The following is a 23,498-nucleotide window of genomic DNA, read 5'->3' as shown; positions in this document are numbered from 1 at the left end:
TTCTCTCTTCTATCTAGTTTTCTTTATAATAGCTAAGAAATAAGTATTATAAGTTATATATAGCTTTATTTTTTATTATTTTATAAAGCGCTAGCTTAGCTAGGAGATTTATAGCTCCCTACTAATAACTTTACTACTTAAGTTAATTTTAATTTTAAGGTATATTCTTTATAATAGATCTAACTTCTAGTAAGTTATAGCTCTAATATTAAATTAAAGCTATAAAGTAAATAATATTAATTAACTAGCTCCCTATATTAGTATAGTATTACTATTACTAAATTAAAAATTTAAGACTTTTAGCCTTATAACGTTTAAGAGTACTAATATAAAATAAGCTTATACTATTTATAGAAGGTAAAGGAATTACTATAGAAATATATATATTAAGACTACTATAAATAGATTAATTAAGTAACTACTTTATTTATAATAATAATAGCTTATATAGATATTATCTTAGCCTCTATTCCTTAAAGCTAACTATTAATACTATTATTTACTATCTACGTAGTTACTAATAGTAGAGATACTTAAATATATAATCTAGTACTTTATTATAATCTATTTATAACTAAAGGGTTTTATAGCTAGTAGTAATACTATTCTTATTTAGAATTTACTTTACTAAGTATAATATTATAAAGATAGATATTATTTTTATATTTATAAACTTAGCTACTATTAGTAGTAACTAGAGCCCCTCTAAGTAGCTAGTATTATACTAGTTAATAAAGAGCTTTAGTATAGTATAGTTATTATAAACTACTATAATATATAGGATATAGCTTAGCTAGAAGGGTACTAAGGTCCTAATATAATTACTTCTCTTATTATCTTTATAGATAAGGAACTTACTCTTAACCTATACTTTATATATAAGAAGACTAGTAAGAATTATTATTATTACTTTCCTTAGTATACTATTAGAATATAAAGCTATCCCTTACTATTCTCTTATAGTATAAAGTAAATACTATTACTTATAACTACTCTTTATATAATAATTCTTCTCTCCTATAAGGTAATTAGTTTAAGGATAGCTCTCTTAATATAATCTACTACCTAAGCTAAGGTAAGGAGCTAAAGTTCTAGCCTTTTAAGCTTAGTATAAATACTATATAATAAATATACTTATAATACTAAAGGAGCGTATAATAGTAGTTAAGAAATAATAAAATAAACTACTTACCCTCTAATAGCTATATAAGCTAGAAGATAAAGTTATATAGCTAAAAGAAATAAGATAAAGTATACCCTAAGTAGAAGTAAGCTATATTACTCTTAGTATAGAGGATCCTATTATATATACCTAATATATACCTAAACCTATAGGCGCTATATACCTAAAATATACTTTAAAATTTAAAGACCTTATAGAGTACTAAAGAAAAATAATTAAAAAATATTATAAATTTATTTATTCTTATAAGATAGCTTTTTAACTACTACTATAAGGGTTTTCTATTAACTATAATAAAGTTTTATAGTCTATATAGTATATAGAAGGAGAACTAAGAGAGCTTTAATATATATACTATAAGTATATATTTAAAGTATAAGGGGAGGATCTTACTTAAGAATACTTTAATTAATACTTACTTAATTTACTCTTTAATCCTATTAACTATAGCCTTAAAGTAGCTATAGTATATAATAATACTATATAGTAAAAAAACTAAGTAGTTTATACTTTTACTACTTACCTAAAAGTCTTAGAAGATTAACTCTTTACTTATATTAAAGAGTAAAGAGTATAATACTTATTTATAAAACTATAGCCTAAGTTATAGTAAGCTATTACTAACTATTACTAAATTCTAGCTACTAGAGAGGACTTTATTAAATTAATATCTATACTTAGAAGAAACTTATATAAAGTAGTCTTTATATATAAATAATAGGCCTAAAGTACTTATTAAGAAAGTATAAAGAAGCTCTTTCTCTAACCTTATAGTATAACTTACTAAAGAAGCTAAAAGATAATAGCTTAATTATATACTTTAAGTACTAGAAGAAAGGGCACTATACTATTAATTACTAAAGTAGTAACTTAAACTATTAACTTATTAATATTAACTAAGTAAGAAAAGATTAAACCTCTATAGAAATTAAGGATTAGTAAAGTAGTTAGTAATTAATATCCTACTAAGTATAAAGTTTATATATAGCGTATAATTAAAATCTAGTTAAAAGAAAGATCTTAAGGTTATTCTTAATCTTTAAGTAGATCTTAATCTAATTAATTATATTCTAAATATAGAAATAAGTATAAAGCTTATAGAGAATATAAGGTATTTAAGATTAGGATAGATTAGTTTATAATATTAAGGCACTAATGTAGTATATATATTCTAGGTATACTTAGTAAATAATAATAGTATAGAATACCTTACTTAAGTAACTATATATAGGGTAGATAAAGAGGGACTTCTTCTTCTCTTAAGGAATCCTTTTCTTAAATAAAAGGATATTTCTATTAATTATAAGTACTAAAAATAGCGCTAGAGATTAACTAAAGTTAATATCTAGTTAGTAAGTATAAATACTATCTAAAAAAGTAAAAAAGATTTTAGTTTTACTTACCTCTTAGGAAATCTCTAATTAACTAATACTTTCTTAGACTATAATATATATATATATAATATCTTTATAGTATAGAAACTATATATCTATAACACTTTATTAAAATTCATAAATATATTTAATAATATAAAGGTTATAATCTTCTAAGTTATAAGAGTTTAGATTATATAATTCCTATCTAATTAGGTAAAGAGCTGCTATATAGACTACTCTATATACTCTCTTTATATAAGCTTTAGCTACTTTATAAATATATAGAAGAGGCTCTTTATAAGGGATAGATCTAATATAGTACTAGCCTTATAGGCTTACTAATTATCTTTATACTAAAGAAAGATAGTATACTTTACCTTTACGTAGATTATAGAGGTCTAAATATAGTTACTATAAAAGATTATTACCTACTCCTACTTATTAGAGAGATACTAGATTACTTATTAGATATATAATACTATATAATACTAGATCTTAAGGATACCTACTATTATATATAAATAAAAGTAAGAGATAAATAGAAGATAGCTTTTTAAACTTAATATAGCTACTTTAAGTACTTAGTTATACCTTTTAAGCTAACTAATACTCTAGTAAGCTTTTAGGCCTATATTAATAAAGTATTAAGTAGATATTTAGACTATATTTATATAGTCTACCTTAATAATATTCTTATCTATACCTATAATAATAATCTTAAGCTATACTAGTATATAGTATATACTATACTTTAGTCCCTTAGGGAAGCTAAACTTTATATAAACCTAAAGAAGTATACCTTTATAGCTACGAAAGTCTATTTCTTAAGATTTATTATTATAAGGAGTAGTATTTATACTAATCCTATATATATAGAGATAGTACTCTAATAGCTAACTCTAACTAGTATTAAGGAGCTATTTAAATAATAAATATACTAGTAAAAGACGTAAGTATAATACTATTAAAAGATACTATAATAGATTATAGTAAAGGTATATTTCCTAAATACTTAGTTTTACTATATATAGCTATATATATTTAACAATAAATAGGTTAAAGCTAAAGCCCTAAACTTTAGGTAGTTCTAAAAAGTTATAGTAATATTAGGGAGAAGAGGAGTTTTTAAACTATAGTCTATAGCTTATATCTAGTCTCGTAACTATAGTACTTAAGAATAAAGAAATATTTAAGTAGTTTAAATTTTCTTCTCTTAACTCTTATACTTTAATATATCTAGTATATTTAGTATATTTAGTATATCTAGTAATTCTAGTAACTCTAGTATCTCTAATATAAAGGTTATTATATATAATATTATTATAGGTATAAAGTACCTAGTTTTAGAGGGCCTAGTAACCCTCTTAGTAACTATAGTAGCTACTATTAAGTAGTATAGTAAGTATAAAGTTATTATTAAGATTAACCTCTTTAAAAGTAACCTTAAGTATAAGTTCTAGACTTATATTTAATCTCTTAGCCTATTATATAAGTTTACTAAAAAAGAATTTAACTATATACTTAGGGACTTAGTATTTATTACTAAGGTCCTCTTTATAAGTACTACTATTATACTAGCTAGTAAAGGTATAAATAAAGCTAATAAGTTATTTACTCTTCTTTAGGATATATAGGTCTAGTATATATATAATATATAAGATACTAGTACTATAATAACTAATAAGTAGTATAAGTACTTAGAGGAGGTTTATAATAGGGACTTTAAGGACTAGCTACTATATATTATAAATATTATTAAGGAGCTAAGATAGGTATAGGTAGTAGATAATTAATTTAATAATATAAAAGGCTTAGTATATAACGTAATAGGATCTTTTAAGTATATAATAGTAATAAGTATAGTATAATAGCTTTAATAGCTATAGTAGTAATATATAAAGGTACTACTAATATATAGGCTTTATAGCTACTTAAAGAGAATTATAATTATAATTATAACTAAAACTATAACTATAATTACTATAATTACTATAATTACTATAATTACTATAATATAATAGAGCTTAATCTCTAGGTAGTATTAGTAGTAATTATAATAGTAGGGATATTAAGGTAATATAGGGTATAATATAGGTAGAGTAGATAGAGAGGTATTATAAGTAAAAAGAGACTTCTAAATATACTAGGATAGTTTAGGCTTAGTTTTAAAATTTTTTAGTAATATAATATAAGATAATACTATAGGCCCTATCCCTAAGGCCTAAGGGGGATATTAAGGAGCTATAATCTTTCTTAAGGTTTACTAATTTCTATTAATACTTTATTAAGTACTATACTTAGGAAATAGCTACCCTTACTAATATTCTAAAAGGGAATTAAGTCTTCTACTAAGATAATACTATAGAAGCCGCCTTTACTAAGCTAAAAGAGTACTTTATAAATATACTTATCTTATACTACTTTAATAAATTACTATAGATTTAATTTTTTATTTTCTATAAGTAGGGGGGTATTATTAAAATAGAACTTTAAAAAAGTAATAATTAGCTATCTCTCTAGTTATTAGTTATAAGAATTAATAAAAAAAAAGATAAAGTAATGATATAATTTAAATATTAAACTAATTAGTATTTTATAGTAGTAGAGCTCTAATATCTATATATAAAAACTAAAGTTAGAAAAATTTACTAAAGGTAACTTAAAAAGATACTTATTAGAGACCTTAGTAGAGCTCTATTAAGAATTACTATTATTAGCTAGTAATATAATTATAATATATTATAAAGGGAGAAGGATACTATTTAGTGCTTAGTAACTATATATAGTATATAGGTGTTAGAGTATATAAAGATACTAATATCTTAGTGTTAAAGTTTTATCCTCTATACAGCTAGTAATACGCTTATAAATAGGTAGTAGATAGAAGTAATTAATTATTATAAGAAGAGTAGTAATTATACTCTATACTATTAAAAGAAAAACTTATAAAAGGTTTTATAAAGGTTTAATAAAAAAATAGATTAATAATTAATTATCCCCCTTAACATAGAGTAGAAGGAGTACTTATAGGGAAGCCTCCTTACTTACTCTATGCACTAGTATAAACCTCCCCTTCCTAGAGTTATAGTCCTATTATAACTCTTCTACTTATAGGTTTCGCTAAGTAAAATTAAGTAAAATTAAATAAATAAAAATAAATAAAGGAGAAGAGTAAAGGAGAGACAAAAGTTAGTTTAAACTTATAAAATCTAAGAAACTAAAGTAGTATAAAGGAAATTAGTAGGCCTAGTAGTACCTTATATTATTATAGTAAGTATTTTTAATAGAATTTAGGTTATAGAGCTATAACCTAAATTCTATTACTTAAGTAGTTAGTCCTTTACTTCTTATTATAATTACTATAACGTAAGGCTATAGTAGGGGTAAGAGGTATAGTAATATTAGATACTTATAGGCTACCTAAATAAGAGTAAATATTCTTATCCTAATTACTTAGTAATCTAATAGTAAGCTTATCTAATTCTATAAAGTACCTTATTTATTTAAATAATAAACGGACTAGTAAAAGATATAAGTATAATACTATTAAAAGATACTATAATAAATTATAGTAAAGGTGTATTTCCTAAATACCTAGTTTTACTATATATAGCTATATATATTTTATAATAGATAAGTTAAAGCTAATACCCTAAACTTTAGGAGATTCTAGAAAGTTATAGTAACGTTATGGAGAAGAGGAGTTTAGGGGGAAGAGGAGTTTTTAAACTATAGTCTATAGCTTATATCTAGGCTCGTAACTATAGTACCCTATCTTATCTAGTTCTAAAGTAATCTTATTAGCTAGTTAAGCTAGAGTATTAGCTTAAGTAATATCCTTATCTTATTTATTCTAATCCTTATCTTAAGCTAGAGCCCTCCCCTTATTAATAAAGAAGGATTAATTAGGGATATTCTCTCTAGGTACTACTATAAAAGTAAATATCTCTAGTTATTATTAAATAACCTAAAGTTCTTTAACTATCTTAATAACTTTCTATTACTTAACCTTTATATATTAAATCTACTATTCTTTACTTATATTATTAATCTTAATATATTCTAGTTATACTATCTTATTATCTTATAAGAGTTATCTAATTAATACCTTCTAGATAGGATTACTAAATAGAATATATAAGTTAGCTAAGAAAGCCTACCTAATACCTCTAAACTAATTTAGGTATCTAGAGGGAGTATAAGGAGGAGCTATTAAGTTTTAATATATATTATAGATTTCCTTATAGGTACCTATAGCTAGTACCTCTATAATACCCTTACGAACTATAATAAACTATAGAAGAATAGTATATTATACTTTTATTACTAGTCCTATTAATTTATATAGTAATATTAGTAAAGTAATATAAGTATCTCCTTTCTTATATATAACCTTTATCTATTTAATATTTAGGTATTAGGATAATATTACTATAGGCTAGTCTTTACTATTAACTTATCCTTTAATATAGCTAGTAGAAGAATAAATACTAACCTTAGTATACTAGTTAATATAGTCTAGAACTATCTTATAAAAACTAATTAGAATCTTAGTATAGTTCTAATTATCTTTATTATTAAAAGATACTAATCCTTAGATTATATCTTACCTAGTACTATCCTAGCTAGCCTATTCTAAATTAAGATCTATATATTAAAAAGTAATCTTATCCCCTTCTATTATATACTTAGTATAGTAAGGGTAAGAAATTAATATATATTCCTTCCTAAGTATAGCGTAGCTAAACTAGTATCCTAAGTTAGTATATATAACCTACTAAATTAAAGAGTAGTATATATTATAAAGCTATCCTAAGTTCTCTTTTCCTTTAATATAGTATAAGTAATATTAGTATATATTAAAACTTTAGTTAATAATCTCTACTATTTCCTTATCTCTAAATAGGTAGTTAAGCTAATTAGTAATAATATTACTTTTATTAGTAAACTTTATATAAAAGGATACTATTCCTTAGTCTTTAATAATCTTATCTTAGTTAAAGCTAGTAAAGTTACGTTTATTTAGGTAGTAATAATAACTAAGTATATTATCTTCCTATTAATTCTTATAGTAATAACTAATAAAGAGTATTAAAGTAACTAGATTACTCTAGATAATATCCTATTAGCTATATAGGTAATAGAGCTAGTAAAGTATATTATTAAGTATTATACTAGATATAGCTTATTTAAATAGTCTTATTACTATAGTAGTAGTGCGTTTATAAATAAAGTATAACTTATTATAGTTCTTAACCTTATTACTATCCTAATAGATCTTATAGTACTATTCCTTAATAACTATATACTATTCTAAGTCTTTAAGGGATATTTTCTTTTTATATACTTTCTTTAATAGTACTAGTAGGATAGACCCTATATTTATATACTTATATAAGTCTACTAAGATTTAAGTTAACTATTTATAAGTATCTAAGTCCTCTTCTTAATACTTATTATCTTCTAAAATAGAATTAATAGTATTTATACTCTATTAGTAAGTAGAAGTTAACTTTAGAGCTCTTAAACTCCTCCTAGGAATAAGTAGTAATAGAATATTAGCTATTAAGATATTTTTCTTAGCTATAGTATTAATTATAGTAGTCCTCTTTACTACTACTTTCTTACTAGCTTCTAGTTCTACTATCTTATATACTTCTAAAGGTGCGTTAGCTCCTAAGGTCTTAGCTTTATTTATTACTTCTCTAAAGGAATAAGTTTCTAATTAAATTATAAAGGCTAGATTAGTAATACCTTCTTCTATTTAACTAACCTTATTATTAATAAAGATAGCTAACTAGTACTTTAGATATATCTTAAGTCCTTTATTCTTTAAGTTCTTCTCTTATTACTAGATATAGGTAGTAAACCCTAAGCTTAAACTAGGTACTACTATCTATATATAGTAAGGGAGTAGCGTTATCTAAAATAGTAGTTAGGTTTCTAATTATATATTAGGCCTAAGCTTCTTTATATTATAGATAAAGTTATCCTCCTCTATTTAATAGGCTTTAAATATTTATCTTAGCTCTTTAATATTACTATCTACTAACGCTTTATATTAGTTTATATTAAAGGTATTATCTACTATAAACTAGTATATAGACTTTAGTTTAGATTTTAATATTACCTAGTCCTATCTATTAATAAATTAATTATTAGTATAATTCTTTATATAGAGTCTAGCTACTATAATTTAGTTAAGGAAAAGTATAGTATTAAAGAGCCTTATATATTTTAGTATAAAAGCTATATTAGCTATTATCTAGAAGGTACCTATTATATAAGACTTCTACTTATAGAGGTAGTTCTTAACTAATCTTAGTTTTAGTTTCTTAATAGTCTTAATTATATTAATTATTTTAGTCTTATATCTATCTTTTATATTAGTTATTTCCTTAATAAGAGGGTAATATTCTATAAAGGCTTTATATCTTCTATACTTATCTATTAGGCCTAGAAGTTTCTTATATATTACTATTACCTTAAGTATATAATTATAGAAGAGCTTAAGGGCCTAAGAACTATTATAGAACTAAATATCTAGTATTATATACTACTAATATAGAGTTTTATTTTTTAGTTAATTAATAAGGTTATATACTAAGTCTTAGATACTAATAGGAGCTTATTAGGCTATATTAAGAATATCTTACTTAGCTAATACTAGCTCTTAGTTTAATATTATAATATATTACTCTTTATTAAGTAGTTTGGATATATCTCCTACTCTAAGATTACTAAAATTAGATAATAAACTTAGGGTTATTAGAGGTAAAGTTTACTATAAGGAAGGAGGTATTATTATTAGTACTTTACTCTTATCCTTATTCTTATTCTTATTCTTTAGAGCTATCTATTACTATTCCTTTAGTAATATAGGGTACTTTAGTACGTAGAACTAAGTGTACTAGTAAGTAATTAGGTATAAGAAGTTTTTTATACTACTTCTAGCTACTACTCTTATAGTTTAAATATTTTATATATAATTAAGTTAAGTATAGAAAGTAGTTTAAAAGAAAGAGAAAGAGATTAGGAGCTTAAAGCTAAGGGGTATTACTTTTATCTATCTTATAGTAGTATATTTATAGCTTCCTTAGCTAATATTACCTAGGTAGTAATATAAGTAAAGGTAAAAGAGCGCGTAAAAGTAAAGGTAAAAAAATAGTATATAACTATAGGCGCGTATACTATAGAGGGGTTCTCTACCTTTATATTCTTCTTTAATTAGAACTAATAGCTAATTATTAGGGGCTATAAGTTAGCCTATTACTAAGGCTATAGATTCTAAGTTTATAACTCTTAGTAGAGGAAGAAAGAAGGAAGAAAGAAAGGATATATTCTATTTATAAAGTACTAGGACTATACCTAAATACTACTTAGTAGCTAGTTATAGAAGTTTTACTTTATATAATAAAGATCTAGACTAGGTGTTATCCTTTTCTTCCTCTTTATTCCTAAGGCAGCATTATAAATACGCTTAAGTTATTATTTTCTAGTATCTAAAGAGATTTAAAATATATTATTATATTGTATATAGTTTATAATATATTCTAGTAGTTAGGGTATAGAATCTAGGTTATAGCTTATAAACCTAAATTCTATATTTTAAGGGTATAAATAATTAGTATTATCTTAAATTAATAAAGGAGTACTTAGAGGTGTTAAATTACTACTAAAAGCTACTCTCCCTCCCCTTCCTAGAAAGATAGACTATCCTATAGTCTATTTAGATACTAAGGAGGTGTTAGAGTTAGATCTAGAGTTAGAATTTCCCTAATCTTATGTATATACTTATTATTCTTTTTTTATTAGACGTTTAGTAATAACTACTCTAGGGACTATCTTATTATCCTTCTATTATATAGTTAGTTATCTTAATAGTCTATAGTCTTAGGGTAGTAATTCTTTAGTATCTAGAATAACTAGAATATCTAATATAATACTACTATTTTCCTAGTACCCTAGATTCTATAGTTTTATATTACTTTTATCTTCTTCTATAATATTATCTTTAAGACGCTAGTAGAAGAGTTTTAGCCTTTTTCCTAGTATAGTATATAGGAAAATAGTACTATTAAGGTCTTCTAGGTAGTAGGTTCTTTAGTTAGGCCTTATTTCTTATACTTTATATAGTCTTAGCTATTTTATATTAAGTTTTTAATCTCTTAATATATTAATTTTATATATTAAATTCTAAAGAAGTACTAAGTCTCTAGGTATAATATCTTCTTAGTAAATTTCTTTTATATTATCCTAATATTCTTTCTTAGCTACGTGTATATAGTTAGTATAAGCTATAGCTTCCTTAGTAAACTAATCTCTAAGATCTAACTATATTACTTAAATTATAAGTAGCTATACCTAATCTTTAACTTATTAGAATAGTAAGGTCTACTACGTTAGTAGTAATAGTTTAATTAGTAAGACTAGGTTCTAGCTAGTCTATTCTTATATTAAAATTCTATCTACAAGAAGTACTATAAGAAGATTCTTAACCTATAGACCTAGGAGTTTTACTAGAGTATTTATAATAGGCTTATATTTTCTTTTAATCTTACTTATTACTTATAGGTTATATACTAATAACTATATATAGTTAATCTTATAGGTTTTTACTAGATAGTTAACTACTTTAGTAAAGTCTAGTTTACTATCTACTATAAGTTTTCTTACTTTACTTTATTTATATATAATATCTTTATAAATAAACTTAGTACTAGTCTTAGACTAGTTATTTAATAGTATATAAGCCTCTAGCTATCTACTAAGATAGTCCCTTATAATTACTAAGTACTTCTTTCTAAAGTATTATAGTATATAAACTATATTAATAGTAACTATTTCTTAGATTATAAAGCTATACGTATTAGTAAGTATATCTACTATCCTTTTTAATAATCTTAGATAATAATCTAGGTATATTACTAAATATATATAAACGTAGTTATATATCCTATTCTACTAGTAATATTACGTAAGTATTAAGTATACTCTATTTACTCTATAATATCTAATTTATTAATAAATATTCTAGACTATAGTAGATTATAAGTTAGGATTATTTATAACTCTCCTAATAGCTATATTATATAAGGTTTTCTTAAATAGTATTCTATCTTAGATAAAGAAGTTTAGGGCTCTCTTTTTCTATACCTAAAGCTCTTATAGAGTTATATCTCTTAGTATTTTTAGGTTTAATAGGAATTAAGTAAACTATTTAGATATTTTAGTAAACTCCTACTAGAGTATTCTCCCCTCTAGTAATAGTAAAGAAGGTATATTTATATTCTTAATTATATAATTAATAAATTCTTTAAGATTATCTTTAGGTTCTTTTAGTAGTTCTTATCTCTTTAGTTTTAGGTACCTTAAGAGAGTGTCTACTACTATATTTTTCTTACTTAGGATATACTTAATATTAAAATTCTAGAGTATAATAGTAGATATCTATCTATTTATTACTAATCCTAGGTTATCTATAGAGGATTTATTAAGTTAGGTAATAAGAGTAGCTATATTAGTTTTAATAGTAAAGTATACTCTATATAAATATATCTAAAACTTCTTTAAGGCCTATAATACTACCTTATATTCTAGCTTTATAGAATACTATATTTATTCTTATACTAACTATAGGGTACTTTTAAATTAGACTAAGTAATATTTACTATCTTTTTTAATTTACTTAATATATACTCTTACTCTATCCTAGCTAGTATCTATTATAAGGAATATTTTATTAATAAGAATATCTAAATAATCTAAATTAACTAGTACTAGTACTAAAAGAATAGACTATTTTAAGGTATATATAGCCTTATCCTATTCCTTTAGCTATATAAACTTTATATCCTCTTAGAGGAGATAGAATAAGGGTTTTACTACTAGAGTAAAATAGTAAACCTAAATATAGTAGTATATATAAATACTTATAAATAATTAAACCTTTATATAGTTCTTATAAAGTAGCTAGTTTAAAATCTTATTAACTTTCTTAATATTAGGGTACTAGCTATTTAGACTTACCTTATATCTTACTACTTTTAATTATTTTATAAGGAAGTAGTATTTCTTCCTATTTACTATACCTTCTACTTACTTAATATCTACTAGGACCTAATCTAGTTATTAGATATATTCTAGAATATACTATTATACTCTAGAGAAAGATTCTTCTCCTCTATAGTCTATTTTAGGTCCCTTAGAAGTAATATTATTAATAAATAGTATTATCTTAGGCTAATAGTCCTTTAAGATCTTTATTATTACTCTCTAAAAGGTAGTAACTAAATTTATAGTACTTATAACTATAGTATAAGATTAAATAAAGCTAATTAGAGTTTAGAAAGCTATTATATCTTATATATCTAAGTAGAGGGTAATTTAGTTATAGCTAGAGAATAAGTTTATAAGAGATATAATCTTATAGCTAGTAAAGTATTTAGAAAACTTATTAGTAGTAAGAAGAAGATTTATATCTCTTATAGTAACGCTATTAAGCTTTTATATATTACTAATCTAGTATACTCTTTTATCTTTCTTAAGGACTAAGTACTATAAGTTATAATATTAACTATTATATCTTTCTTATATACCTCTATTTAATTATATATTAACTATTATAATTACTTTTAGTTTAAGGGCCTTTAAGACTATAAACCTATATATCTACTATACTTTATATAGTATAGTCTTTATTTTATAAGGTAAATAAATATCTAAGTAAATTTACCTTACTTATTTAAATTACTATAATAGTATGCCTTCTTAATTATAAAGTATTTTAATTATTATATTATACTTTTATAATATAAGTTATTCTTTAATATATAACTTAGTAATCCTTTCTATTATTAGTTAGGTTACTATTAGAAATATAGTATAATACTATTTAAATAAGTAGTTATAAGGACCTAGATTAGAGTTTTAAATATTAATATATAGGCGTTAATATTAAATTACTCTCTCCTTTTAGTCCTAATATCTAAATTCTATTAGTACCTTTTATTTAGGAATATCTACTAGCTAAACCTTCTTATTTACTATTTTATATAGCGTGTATAAGTTATTACTTCTTTAGATAAGAAGTAATTATTCTTAGTTTATATATTCTTAGTTTAACTTACTTATAATTACGTACTAACTAAGCTCTAGTAGACCCTCTAAGTCTTTTACTTTACTTATAGCTATTATAAAGACTAGATTTATCTATTATATTTAACTTTAGATATCTTATTTACTAAAGATTATTCTATACTCTCTTAGTCTAGTAGTAGGATTAGACTATACTACTTTATAAAGATACTTTACCCTTACTACCTTAGGAGGATATTAATTACTATTTATAAGTATATTAACTATACCTAATCTTAAGGACTTACTAATAAGTAGGTATACTTCCTTTATATTTATACCTACTACTTATTCTCTAAATCTTTATTATCTTTATAGGGTATTATCTATAATAGGAAATAGAGTACTAAGTTAGATACTATAAAAACTATATTCCTAGTACTATCTTCTAAGAGTATCTTATATATAACTCTCCTAAAAGTATTATATTAAATAGTTATCTTTATATATATATACTAAAGACCTCTTAGTATTACTAATTAGGTAATATTAGTAACTATTTAGAAGTTAGTAAATATTATTACTAAACCTATTTATATAGGTATATTAAAAGCTATTCTAATAAAAGGATTATATATACTATTTACTAAGGTAACTCCCTAAGGCGCGTTACTAAGTTTATAATATATAAGTTTATATAGTATTTTTATAGCTCTAGCTATACTAAGTTATAAGATATTTATCTAGGTACTAGTATTAATTAGGTACTTTATAGAGTTACTATTAATTATTACTTAGTATTTAGGTAAGCCTATTTATATATAAGTTTACTTATTTTACTAGTATATACTATATACTACTTTAGTAAAGAGTACGTTTAGTTCTTTAATCTAAGTATTACCTTTTCTAGTAGCTTTATATTTAGTTTATATACCTAAATTATATAAATAAAGTATACTATACTTTTTACTACTATATATTTTTATACTATAATAATTATATTCTAATATAGAAATATAAGTAGCTAGGTTAGGGTTAGTAATAGCTAGCTAATTAGATTATATAATAGAATCTAGGTTATATCTAAAGAACTTAGATTCTAAACCTAACCTAACTTCTAATATATTAATACTTCTACTACTATTAACTATCTCTATATCTTTATTTAAAAGGTTATATAGTTACTTTTTTAGTCTTACTTAACTTATTAGGTCTATAATAGTAATACTTCTTACTTCCTAGTTAAGTAAAGCTATTAGGATATAGTTAAGGTTTATATAAAGTAACCCTTATAATCTTTCCTTAGGTAAAGTACTAATAAGTTTTATAACTTTTTTCTTATATCTTTATTATAGTTATTTAAGATCTATAAATAGATTACTATTAATAGTTATTAACTAAAGTAGCTTAATAATAGAAAATAAGTCCTCTTCTTACTATATTTTCTAGTATTTATATATAGTACATATTAGCTAAGAATTTATAATAAGATTATTAAAGACTATAGAGGTACTTTTATATAGTTCTCTAGTAATCTTATACTCTTTATTATTCTTAATTAGTCTTCTTTATTTCTAGATATCTCTATTCTTTATACTATTTATATCTTATAATCTTAGACTATTCCTAGGTTTAGAGTATATTATAGTTTTAGCTTTAGTAAGAGTTCTAAGAGTAGATTTTCTTCCTCTTAAGATAATATTTATTATATTAACCTTATCTAGTTAATAATTTATATTAAGTAGGTAAAGGTTAAATAGTTAGTCTTAGAACTACTAGAATTAAAGTAATATATTATATTTCTCTTTATATTAGTCTAAAGAGGAAGTAATATTAGCTAAAGCTATAGGGTTTTATAGTCTAGTATACCTTATAGCTAAATATAAGTCTCTTCCTAAAAACTTCTTAAGAATAATACTTAAAGCTAGCTAGTTAAAGATATTATTAGTAATATTATAGTATTCTCTAATCTTAGCTTTTAGCTATTAGAGAATAAACTTAAGAAGAACTAATCTTAGGATCTCTCTAAGTCTTATATATAAAGGGTTAAAGTAGTAAGTTTTATACTTAGTATCTAAGTCTTAGTTAAAGCTAATCTACTTTATCTTCTTTAGGTAATTATATAAGTTATAGTTCTTAACTTAATATCTTACTTTATTATATATATTATATATATTATAATATTCTCTACTATTATAATTAGCTATATCTTAGTTTAGAGCTATATTTCTAAGTACTATAGTAATAAAGGTACTATTATTCCTTTTATTTAGAAGCCTAGCTATTATAGCTTAAGTAATAAAGTAAGTATAATTACTTAGCTTCTTTAGTAACCTAGCTATATCTAGATAGGCTATTAGTATATCTACTATAGTTAGTTTAATCTTTATATCTCCTAAGGACTTATTTAAATCCTCTACCTCTTTATCTATATTATAAAGGGTAAAAGGAATAGCTACTACCTTCTTTACTTTAGATATAGCTTCCCTTATACTTTTTAAAGTAAATCTTACTTTCTTACTAGATAGTATAATATATTATATTTCTATATTAATATTACCTCTTTCTTTTTAATATATTATATTAAGACTTTTAATCTTCTTATAGTAGGATTTTAAGAATATATATATCTAATCCTTATTATATATAGACTAGTTATTACTTATTAGAGTATTAGTTATATAGTGTATAATTACTTTTTTATCTTATTAAAGTAATCCTTTAAAGGAAAAATTCTAACTTCTACCTTTAGTAGCTATCTATTATTAATATAAGTATCTACTACTAAGGAAAAGTAAGTATAGTACTCTACTAGGCCTAGCTAATCCTAGAAGTAAGAGTTTAAGTATATTTATAAATAAGATTACTTATTTATTATTACTATAGTATCTTTATCTTACTACTACTCCTTTATACTTATTTAGAGTAGTAACTAGTTTTTAAAAGAGTAACTAAGTAGATATTTTAATATATAAGAGATAGTTTAATTTATATTAGATAAGTAGTCTAGAAGTATAGAAACCTTTATCTTATTAGAGATATTTCTATTATTAGCTTATTAGTTAAAGTCTTTAAGGAACTTAGTAATATCTTTTCTTATAAAGACTAAACTAGTATACCTAAGTCTAGCTATAGATAAAACTAAGTTACTTAGAGTAGATATAATATTTCTACTAGTACTAGTTATTATTAATAAAGCTTTTAGAGTAGCTTCTAAAGTATTCTTAGATATTAATAAAGAGAGTAGTTACTATTCTAAGCTACCTTAGTATTAAATAGTCTTCTAGCTCTTCTTTATATTATATAATATAGAAGAACTTAGAGATTAGTTCTTCTTAAACTAAGTTAAATTAATATAACTAAATAATTAATATATCTATATAATAAATATATACTTTAATAATTTAAGTAGTATATCTAGTATACGCCTCTTATAGTAACTACGAATTATCTCTCTTAATTACTTCTTTAGTATATTTATTTATACTAGTAGTATTACCCTTTAGGTCTATTAGCTTAGTATTTTCTATCTAATATTATATTTAAAAGGGGTTACTATCTAGTTTATTAAATTAGTATTTTCTATCTATAGTATTAGTATAGGTAATTCTATTCTTATATATAGTATATATTTTAAGAGTAAGTAATATTAGTCTAAAGAGTTACTTAATAGTATAGTATAATATAGCTTCTAATAGTCTCTTCTAGAGAATCTAATTATAATAAGGTCTTAGCCCCCTCCTTATAAGATAACTAGTAGTTTTAGCTATATATTAGAATTACTTCTTTACTAAGTTAAATAGTATCCCTATAGGCTTTACTATTTATATAGGTATTAGAGTATATAAAGATACTAATATCTTAGTATTAAAGTTTTATCCTCTATATAGCTAGTAAGATACTTATAAGTAAGTAGTAGATAGAAGTAATTAATTATTATAAGAAGAGTAGTAAGTATATTCTATACTATTAAAAGAAAAACTTATAAAAGGTTTTATAAAGGTTTAATAATAGATAGATAGCTAATAGATAATTAATAATTATTTTTTTTCCTACCTTAATATAGAGTAGAGGGAGTACTTATAGGAAAGCCCTCTTACTTACTCTATATACTAGTATATTATCTCTACTAGTAGACTAAGCCTTAACTTTAAATATACTAGTCTATACTTTTATAAAAAGATTATAAAGTTTATATACTTATTATAGAACTAAGAGTTAATATAATAAGCTAAGAATATATTTAAAATATATTCTAGTAATATAGAAGTTTAAGTAAAGGAAGAAGTAATAAAGATAAAGGAAACTAAGAGTAAACCTATAAGTATACTTAGAAGAAATATAACTTAAATAAACTCTCCTAATAATAAGTTCTAAGTTTAATTAAAATATATTTTTATATAAAAAGATAAAGAGGTATAAATTTATCCTTAAAACTTATAAATAAATATACTTTAGTAAAGCTTAAAATATAAAGAGGGTAGTTATATATCTATACTTAGAATATTACTATAAAAAAAAAGAAATTAATTTTAATCTACTATAATATTACTCTTAGAATATATTATAAATATATTTAAATTATATTTAACTAATACTTAGATCTACTAAAGATTAATATTTATATAGTAACTACTACTTTAAACTTTATTACTAGAACTATCTATCTTATAATTATATTTATATTCTTAGAATATACTAGAAATAAGTTTATAGTATATTTAAGATAGTTTACTAAGGATATAAGTATAATAATAAAGCTAATAAGTTATATAAAGGACTTAATAACTTATATAATAAGTATAAACCTTTATATAAAGAAGACTAAACTAAAAGTATTATTAGAAGATATTTTAAATATATTAAGAATATATTATATTTTACTCTTAGCTAAGTAGAGGGGCCTTAAAAGAGGTAAAGGCCCTACTATAGCTTAGGTAGAAAGGTAAGACTACTTAGTAATATAGTTTTAAATATTAACTTAGTAGTTATACTCTTTTATAATATCTTAGTAGAAGATAAAGAATATATTTTAAATATATTTTAAAAGTACTTACTAAGAAGGCCTAGGATAATACTATAGTAGATATAGCTATCTTTATTCTTATTTAAAGTAATATTATTATATTTATAGATCTTCTTATAATATATATAAGGTACCCTAAGTACTAAGATAGGCTTATATTATAAGTATATATTTAGAATAGGTTTAAAATATAGTAAGTATAGGCTAGCTAAAATATAATTAAAATATATTAAGAATATATTTTAATAATATTTATATTAGTTAAAAGTATCTTAGAGACTATAGTAAGGTTAGTAGTAGTAGTAGTATATATAGTATTATAGTTAAAGGATAGAATATATTTATATATAAATCTTACTTAATTTTCTACTAACCTTTTATAAACTAGTTATAGCTAACCCTATTTTTTTTTATAGCTAGGTAATATACTACCTCTCTTCTTATTCTTCTTATCTATATAGGAATTTAGCCTTAGAAGTATATACTAAGGACCTGTATCTTGACCGAAGAACTTCAAATCTCACCACTGCTTCATTGTAAAGACCACCATGCGTCGGATAGCATCATGCGATATCGGTAGAGTTCAATGGCTAGTGGTCTGCAACAGACCGGCCGTATTACCCGTGTTGCAAAAACACATCGAGTTGGTATAGAGGTAGAACTGACGCGACTTGAAACGCGCAGACGCGTTTCTAGGTTTGGCGCACGTGGCAACGATCCCCGCAGCTTACGACGTCGATATCACGATCGACACCTGCAGTCTTAACAAGACACCCAAGTGCTATCGCGTCCGACTTCAACCTCATCAACAAGCCGTACTTTAGGTCATCGAACGGCCAAAGACGTAGATGGGGCCCGGGCATTCTCGCGTTCTAGACCGACAGTTGTAAATCACATCCCGCTGCCTCAAGGACACATTTACTCATATGGTATCATGACCGACCTCGAGTGTCTGGAACAACCACCTCATCTCCTTGGAAAGTCATGCCATACGCTTCAAGTTCGGCGGTCTTCCCTACTTCGACAGTACGCGTACAGGTGGGCTTCTGGTTGGTCGACTGTTCAGCTGGGTCGCGCAAATAGCCCGATTCGACCTCGCTTTGCATCTAGAGTGCGGAACACGACGAAGGGCCCGCGTCGTATACGGCCTATACGCATTTGCGTGGAAGCCACAAGTATATTCTCTAGACGTGTATAAATGACGGTGACTGTAGGGAGAGTTTATGACTTCAAAGTATTGCTCAGCACTATGGCATCTTCCGAGAACAAAACCGTAATCATAACGGGTTGCAGCAGCGGCATTGGTCTAGCAACGACCCTTCTGTTTCTCTCACAAAAGGCGCGAGTCTTCGGTATCGACATATCGCCCTTCACCCATGAGCTCGATGCCATCTACAAAGAATCTTTTACTTTCCACGAAGCCGACCTTTGCAAGCCCGGCGCGGCCGATGATGCAATATCTGCTTGCATTGGACAATGTGGCCCAAGAATCGACGTGCTAGCCAACGTTGCGGGTATTATGGATGGCTTCAGCAGTGCTGATACGGTCAAGGACTCGGAATGGGAGCGCGTGCTTACCGTCAACCTCACAGTACCTGTCCGGATGATGACGGCTGTATTGCCCACCATAAAGGATCAAGAGAGCGGGTCTATCGTGAACATCGGAAGCTACGCAAGCCTCTCGGGTGCAGTGGCTGGCATTGCACACACAGCCAGCAAACACGGGCTTGTTGGTGCGACCAAAAACGTCGCGTGGCGCTTTCGAAAGGATGGCATTAGATGCAACGCCGTACTTCCAGGTGATTCGTATCACCCTACTTCTACGTCTGAGAGATCGTTATTCTGACCTACGTTCAGCCGTTCCCACCAATATCCGCTCATCGATGGTGCAGGAGAACGTCGATCAGGCAGCAATGGAAGTGTACCGGTACGTAATCGCGACACTAGACATCGCGCACTTACTGACAGGCTTTTAGCCCTGTGCAGATGGTATGTCAAGGCCTCAAGAGAGACGACCTTCCATACGGATCCGTAGGCCCTGATGATATTGCACAAGGTATTTTGTTCCTCGCTTCCGATGCTGCAAAGACGATCAGTGGTGTCGTGATGCCGATAGACAACGCTTGGTCGACTATCTAGGTCGTGATAAAGGTCTTGTCACCAGAGAGAATACAGGCTGGTGGCATGACGAGACGGGAAACGATGAGGAAGAGTTTCGCCAGGGGCCTACTTCTGTTCAATTGCAATGGGTTAGGTTTTTCCACAGCTGCCTTTAAACAGAGATTCGATGGCTGTTTCCATGAACGTAAAAGCTTCCCAGCAGCAGCCCAACCAAGACTTAACATCATGAGTTCTATTCGTATAGACATTGACAACCATGTGTGCGCGAAGGCTACCTACTGAGGAGGACTAGCTGATTGCTTTACCAACATCAAAATGCCACGCCCGGAGTTCTGACAAGGCTGGTAACTCAAACATGACAACAAGACCGTAGAGGGTTGACATATGTCGACAAATTTGAATTCTATCGCAACTACCACGCCTCACGGGAAGGAACGGAAGGCTGAAGAGGCTACAGACGAGCTCACGCAACTGAGAAGCTAGATACCCAGTGTTAAGATCGAGGATTACTGAGAATCAGATCATCACATGCTATTCATTGGCGCTTTGGCAGCAAACTTTGCATTGCTCAATGACCACTGTTTCGATTCAATACAATCTTAGCACTTGTCGCGTTCAGACAGATATCTATGATAGACTCCTCCTACGATTGTCCATCAAATGCTTTATTCTCCACATATTTGGATCGTCGAAAAGGCTTGCGCCCGGAAGAACGAGCTCTGAGAGGATTGGAGGCGAGTACTGCAAGGTTGCTTCGTCTATTGAGTCGGTATCACTATCCGGATCTTCTATAGCCACGTAAAGTCCGATAGCATCCCGAACATCGGCACTTAGTCGTTGTCTCACAACGGCGAGCATGACATCAGCGATGTAAGCACTCTTTGCCTGTTCATGCAGGCCGTTGAAGCATAGAATGAGTGTTGAAAGCAGTGCTTCGCTTGTTCCGTTCCGTTTACTGGTTGGGTCTTGCTCGAGTTGTCGGATAGGTTCTAGGGTCAGGTTGGCGAGGTGGACCAAGAAGATCGTGAGCGAAGAGTCGTAGCCTTCGAAGCTATGGCGAAGGTAGTATATACGTAAAACACTTTCTAATCCAACATTGGCTTGTGTAACAGCCTGCTGTGCCGCATTGCGTTGGTTTTGCGTCAATGTTCGTCCACCGTTATCTTCAGAATATATCTGAGACCTGAACAGAGTTATCAGGATAGCATGATACTCGCAACTGTACATGTTTTAGCTTCTGTGATGCGCATCCGAGGGAGAGCTACTCACTGTAGTAGCAGATGGGAAGGGTGCACGATCCATCGAGGTTGGAGCTGAGTAGGCAAATCGCGGTACCAGGTTTCCAGTTTTGCTTGAATGTGTAAAGCTGCACCCCATGGCATCTTCTTCAAGTCTCTGGACCTACTAAAGCACATCATACCGATCTCGTTTTGGATCACTCGCAACTCGCTCAAAGCTTTCATACCATGGCCGAAGTAGCTCGGGTAGTGGTTCTCATCCGCTGGATAGTGTAGCATTATATCCCCGTACCACTCTGACTTGTCGTGAACGTTAGGGAGCGGATCTTGCGGGATATCTAAAAGACACGGGGGCTTGAAGTAGTAGTAACTCTGCAGTCTAAGAAAGATTAGCCCTGGCTACTGCGTATCGATTGTACTCACGATAGCCATGAAGATAGCCCCCATGCGGTGAAAGATTTGGCGTGCTCAAATCTGTTGTCATCCGCTCGTGGTGCAAAAAGCCTGATCTTCTGTGCCATACTGAGGGCTTTGAGCACATAAGAAAACCCGGGTTTATCATGGCCAAAGTCGTTCATTGTAGCATTGATGAGACAGCCAGCTTGGATAGTGGTAAGTTTGGGCACCCCGTCGTCTAGTTCCCAGAGTCTTTTTGCTTCTGCCAAGAATCGATATGGCAGACTGTCTGGATTCCAGAATTCGGTGCGGTTACCAAGCGGTCGAGAGCTGGCCTATGATATGTTAATGAACTCTCGTTCGTGTCCATGAGTCATACTTACTTACACAAGCTTTAGCCAAAAGAGCATTAACAAGTAAATGAGAGCAAAACTCGGTTCTTCTTGACACCAAGTCTTCCAAGAAATATTCTTTGTAGAAAAAGAATTGCCTTGAATACTGATTGATAAAGTACCCTTCAAGAATGTTGCGCAGTAATCGATCGTTAGAACTGACACTGGTCCAATGCGAAGGTTGTGCTTCCTCAAGTAGGTTGTCAGCCATCCTAGCCGTAAGCAAAGGCCTTGCATAATTACTCTTCTGCAGAGTTGGATGAGTTTGCGAAGTATTTGTATCGTGTTCAGATGCTTTGATCGCTTCATAGACAAACGATTGGAAATAAGTGCTCTCTTGAATGGTTGCTGGTATCCTGTCCACAAACGGGAAGTGGAAGCGCGAGGACGCTTGCGGAACATGAAAAGGCTCCGTGATCAAATTTCCCTCCTGAATATGTTTTACCACAGCTTCTGTGTTTGCACCAGCTCGGATTCGGCGAAAGATGTCGGCTGCATCTCTCTCGGGCAGGCTTTGTAACGTATCAAACAGTCCTTCCTGTGCAGTACGTTTCTCTTTCAGTTGCTGATATCTACGCTTGAACTGACGTGACTCAGTCTCGCTATAACGACACTCAGTATCTCGCGTCACGCATGTAATGCACTTAGGTTTTGATCCGTCGCACTGTTGCCATGTCAGCCAAGGGTAGA

General features: G+C 27.3%; 1 protein-coding gene across 1 annotated transcript; it reads left to right on the top strand.

The window, feature by feature from the left end:
• Nucleotides 1–19,910: 19,910 nt before the first annotated feature.
• On the top strand, nt 19,911–20,800 carry ACET3X_005826 (uncharacterized protein; the record flags this gene model as incomplete). Its single annotated transcript, XM_069451970.1, has 3 exons — nt 19,911–20,460; nt 20,519–20,588; nt 20,638–20,800. The coding sequence occupies 3 exons, from the start codon at nt 19,911–19,913 to the stop codon at nt 20,798–20,800; spliced, it is 783 nt and encodes a 260-aa protein (XP_069306186.1).
• Nucleotides 20,801–23,498: the final 2,698 nt, after the last annotated feature.

Source organism: Alternaria dauci, chromosome 5 (assembly GCF_042100115.1).
Source record: "Alternaria dauci strain A2016 chromosome 5, whole genome shotgun sequence".
Taxonomy (NCBI): Eukaryota; Fungi; Ascomycota; class Dothideomycetes; order Pleosporales; family Pleosporaceae; genus Alternaria; species Alternaria dauci.
This window is presented reverse-complemented; position numbering and strand designations above follow the sequence as displayed.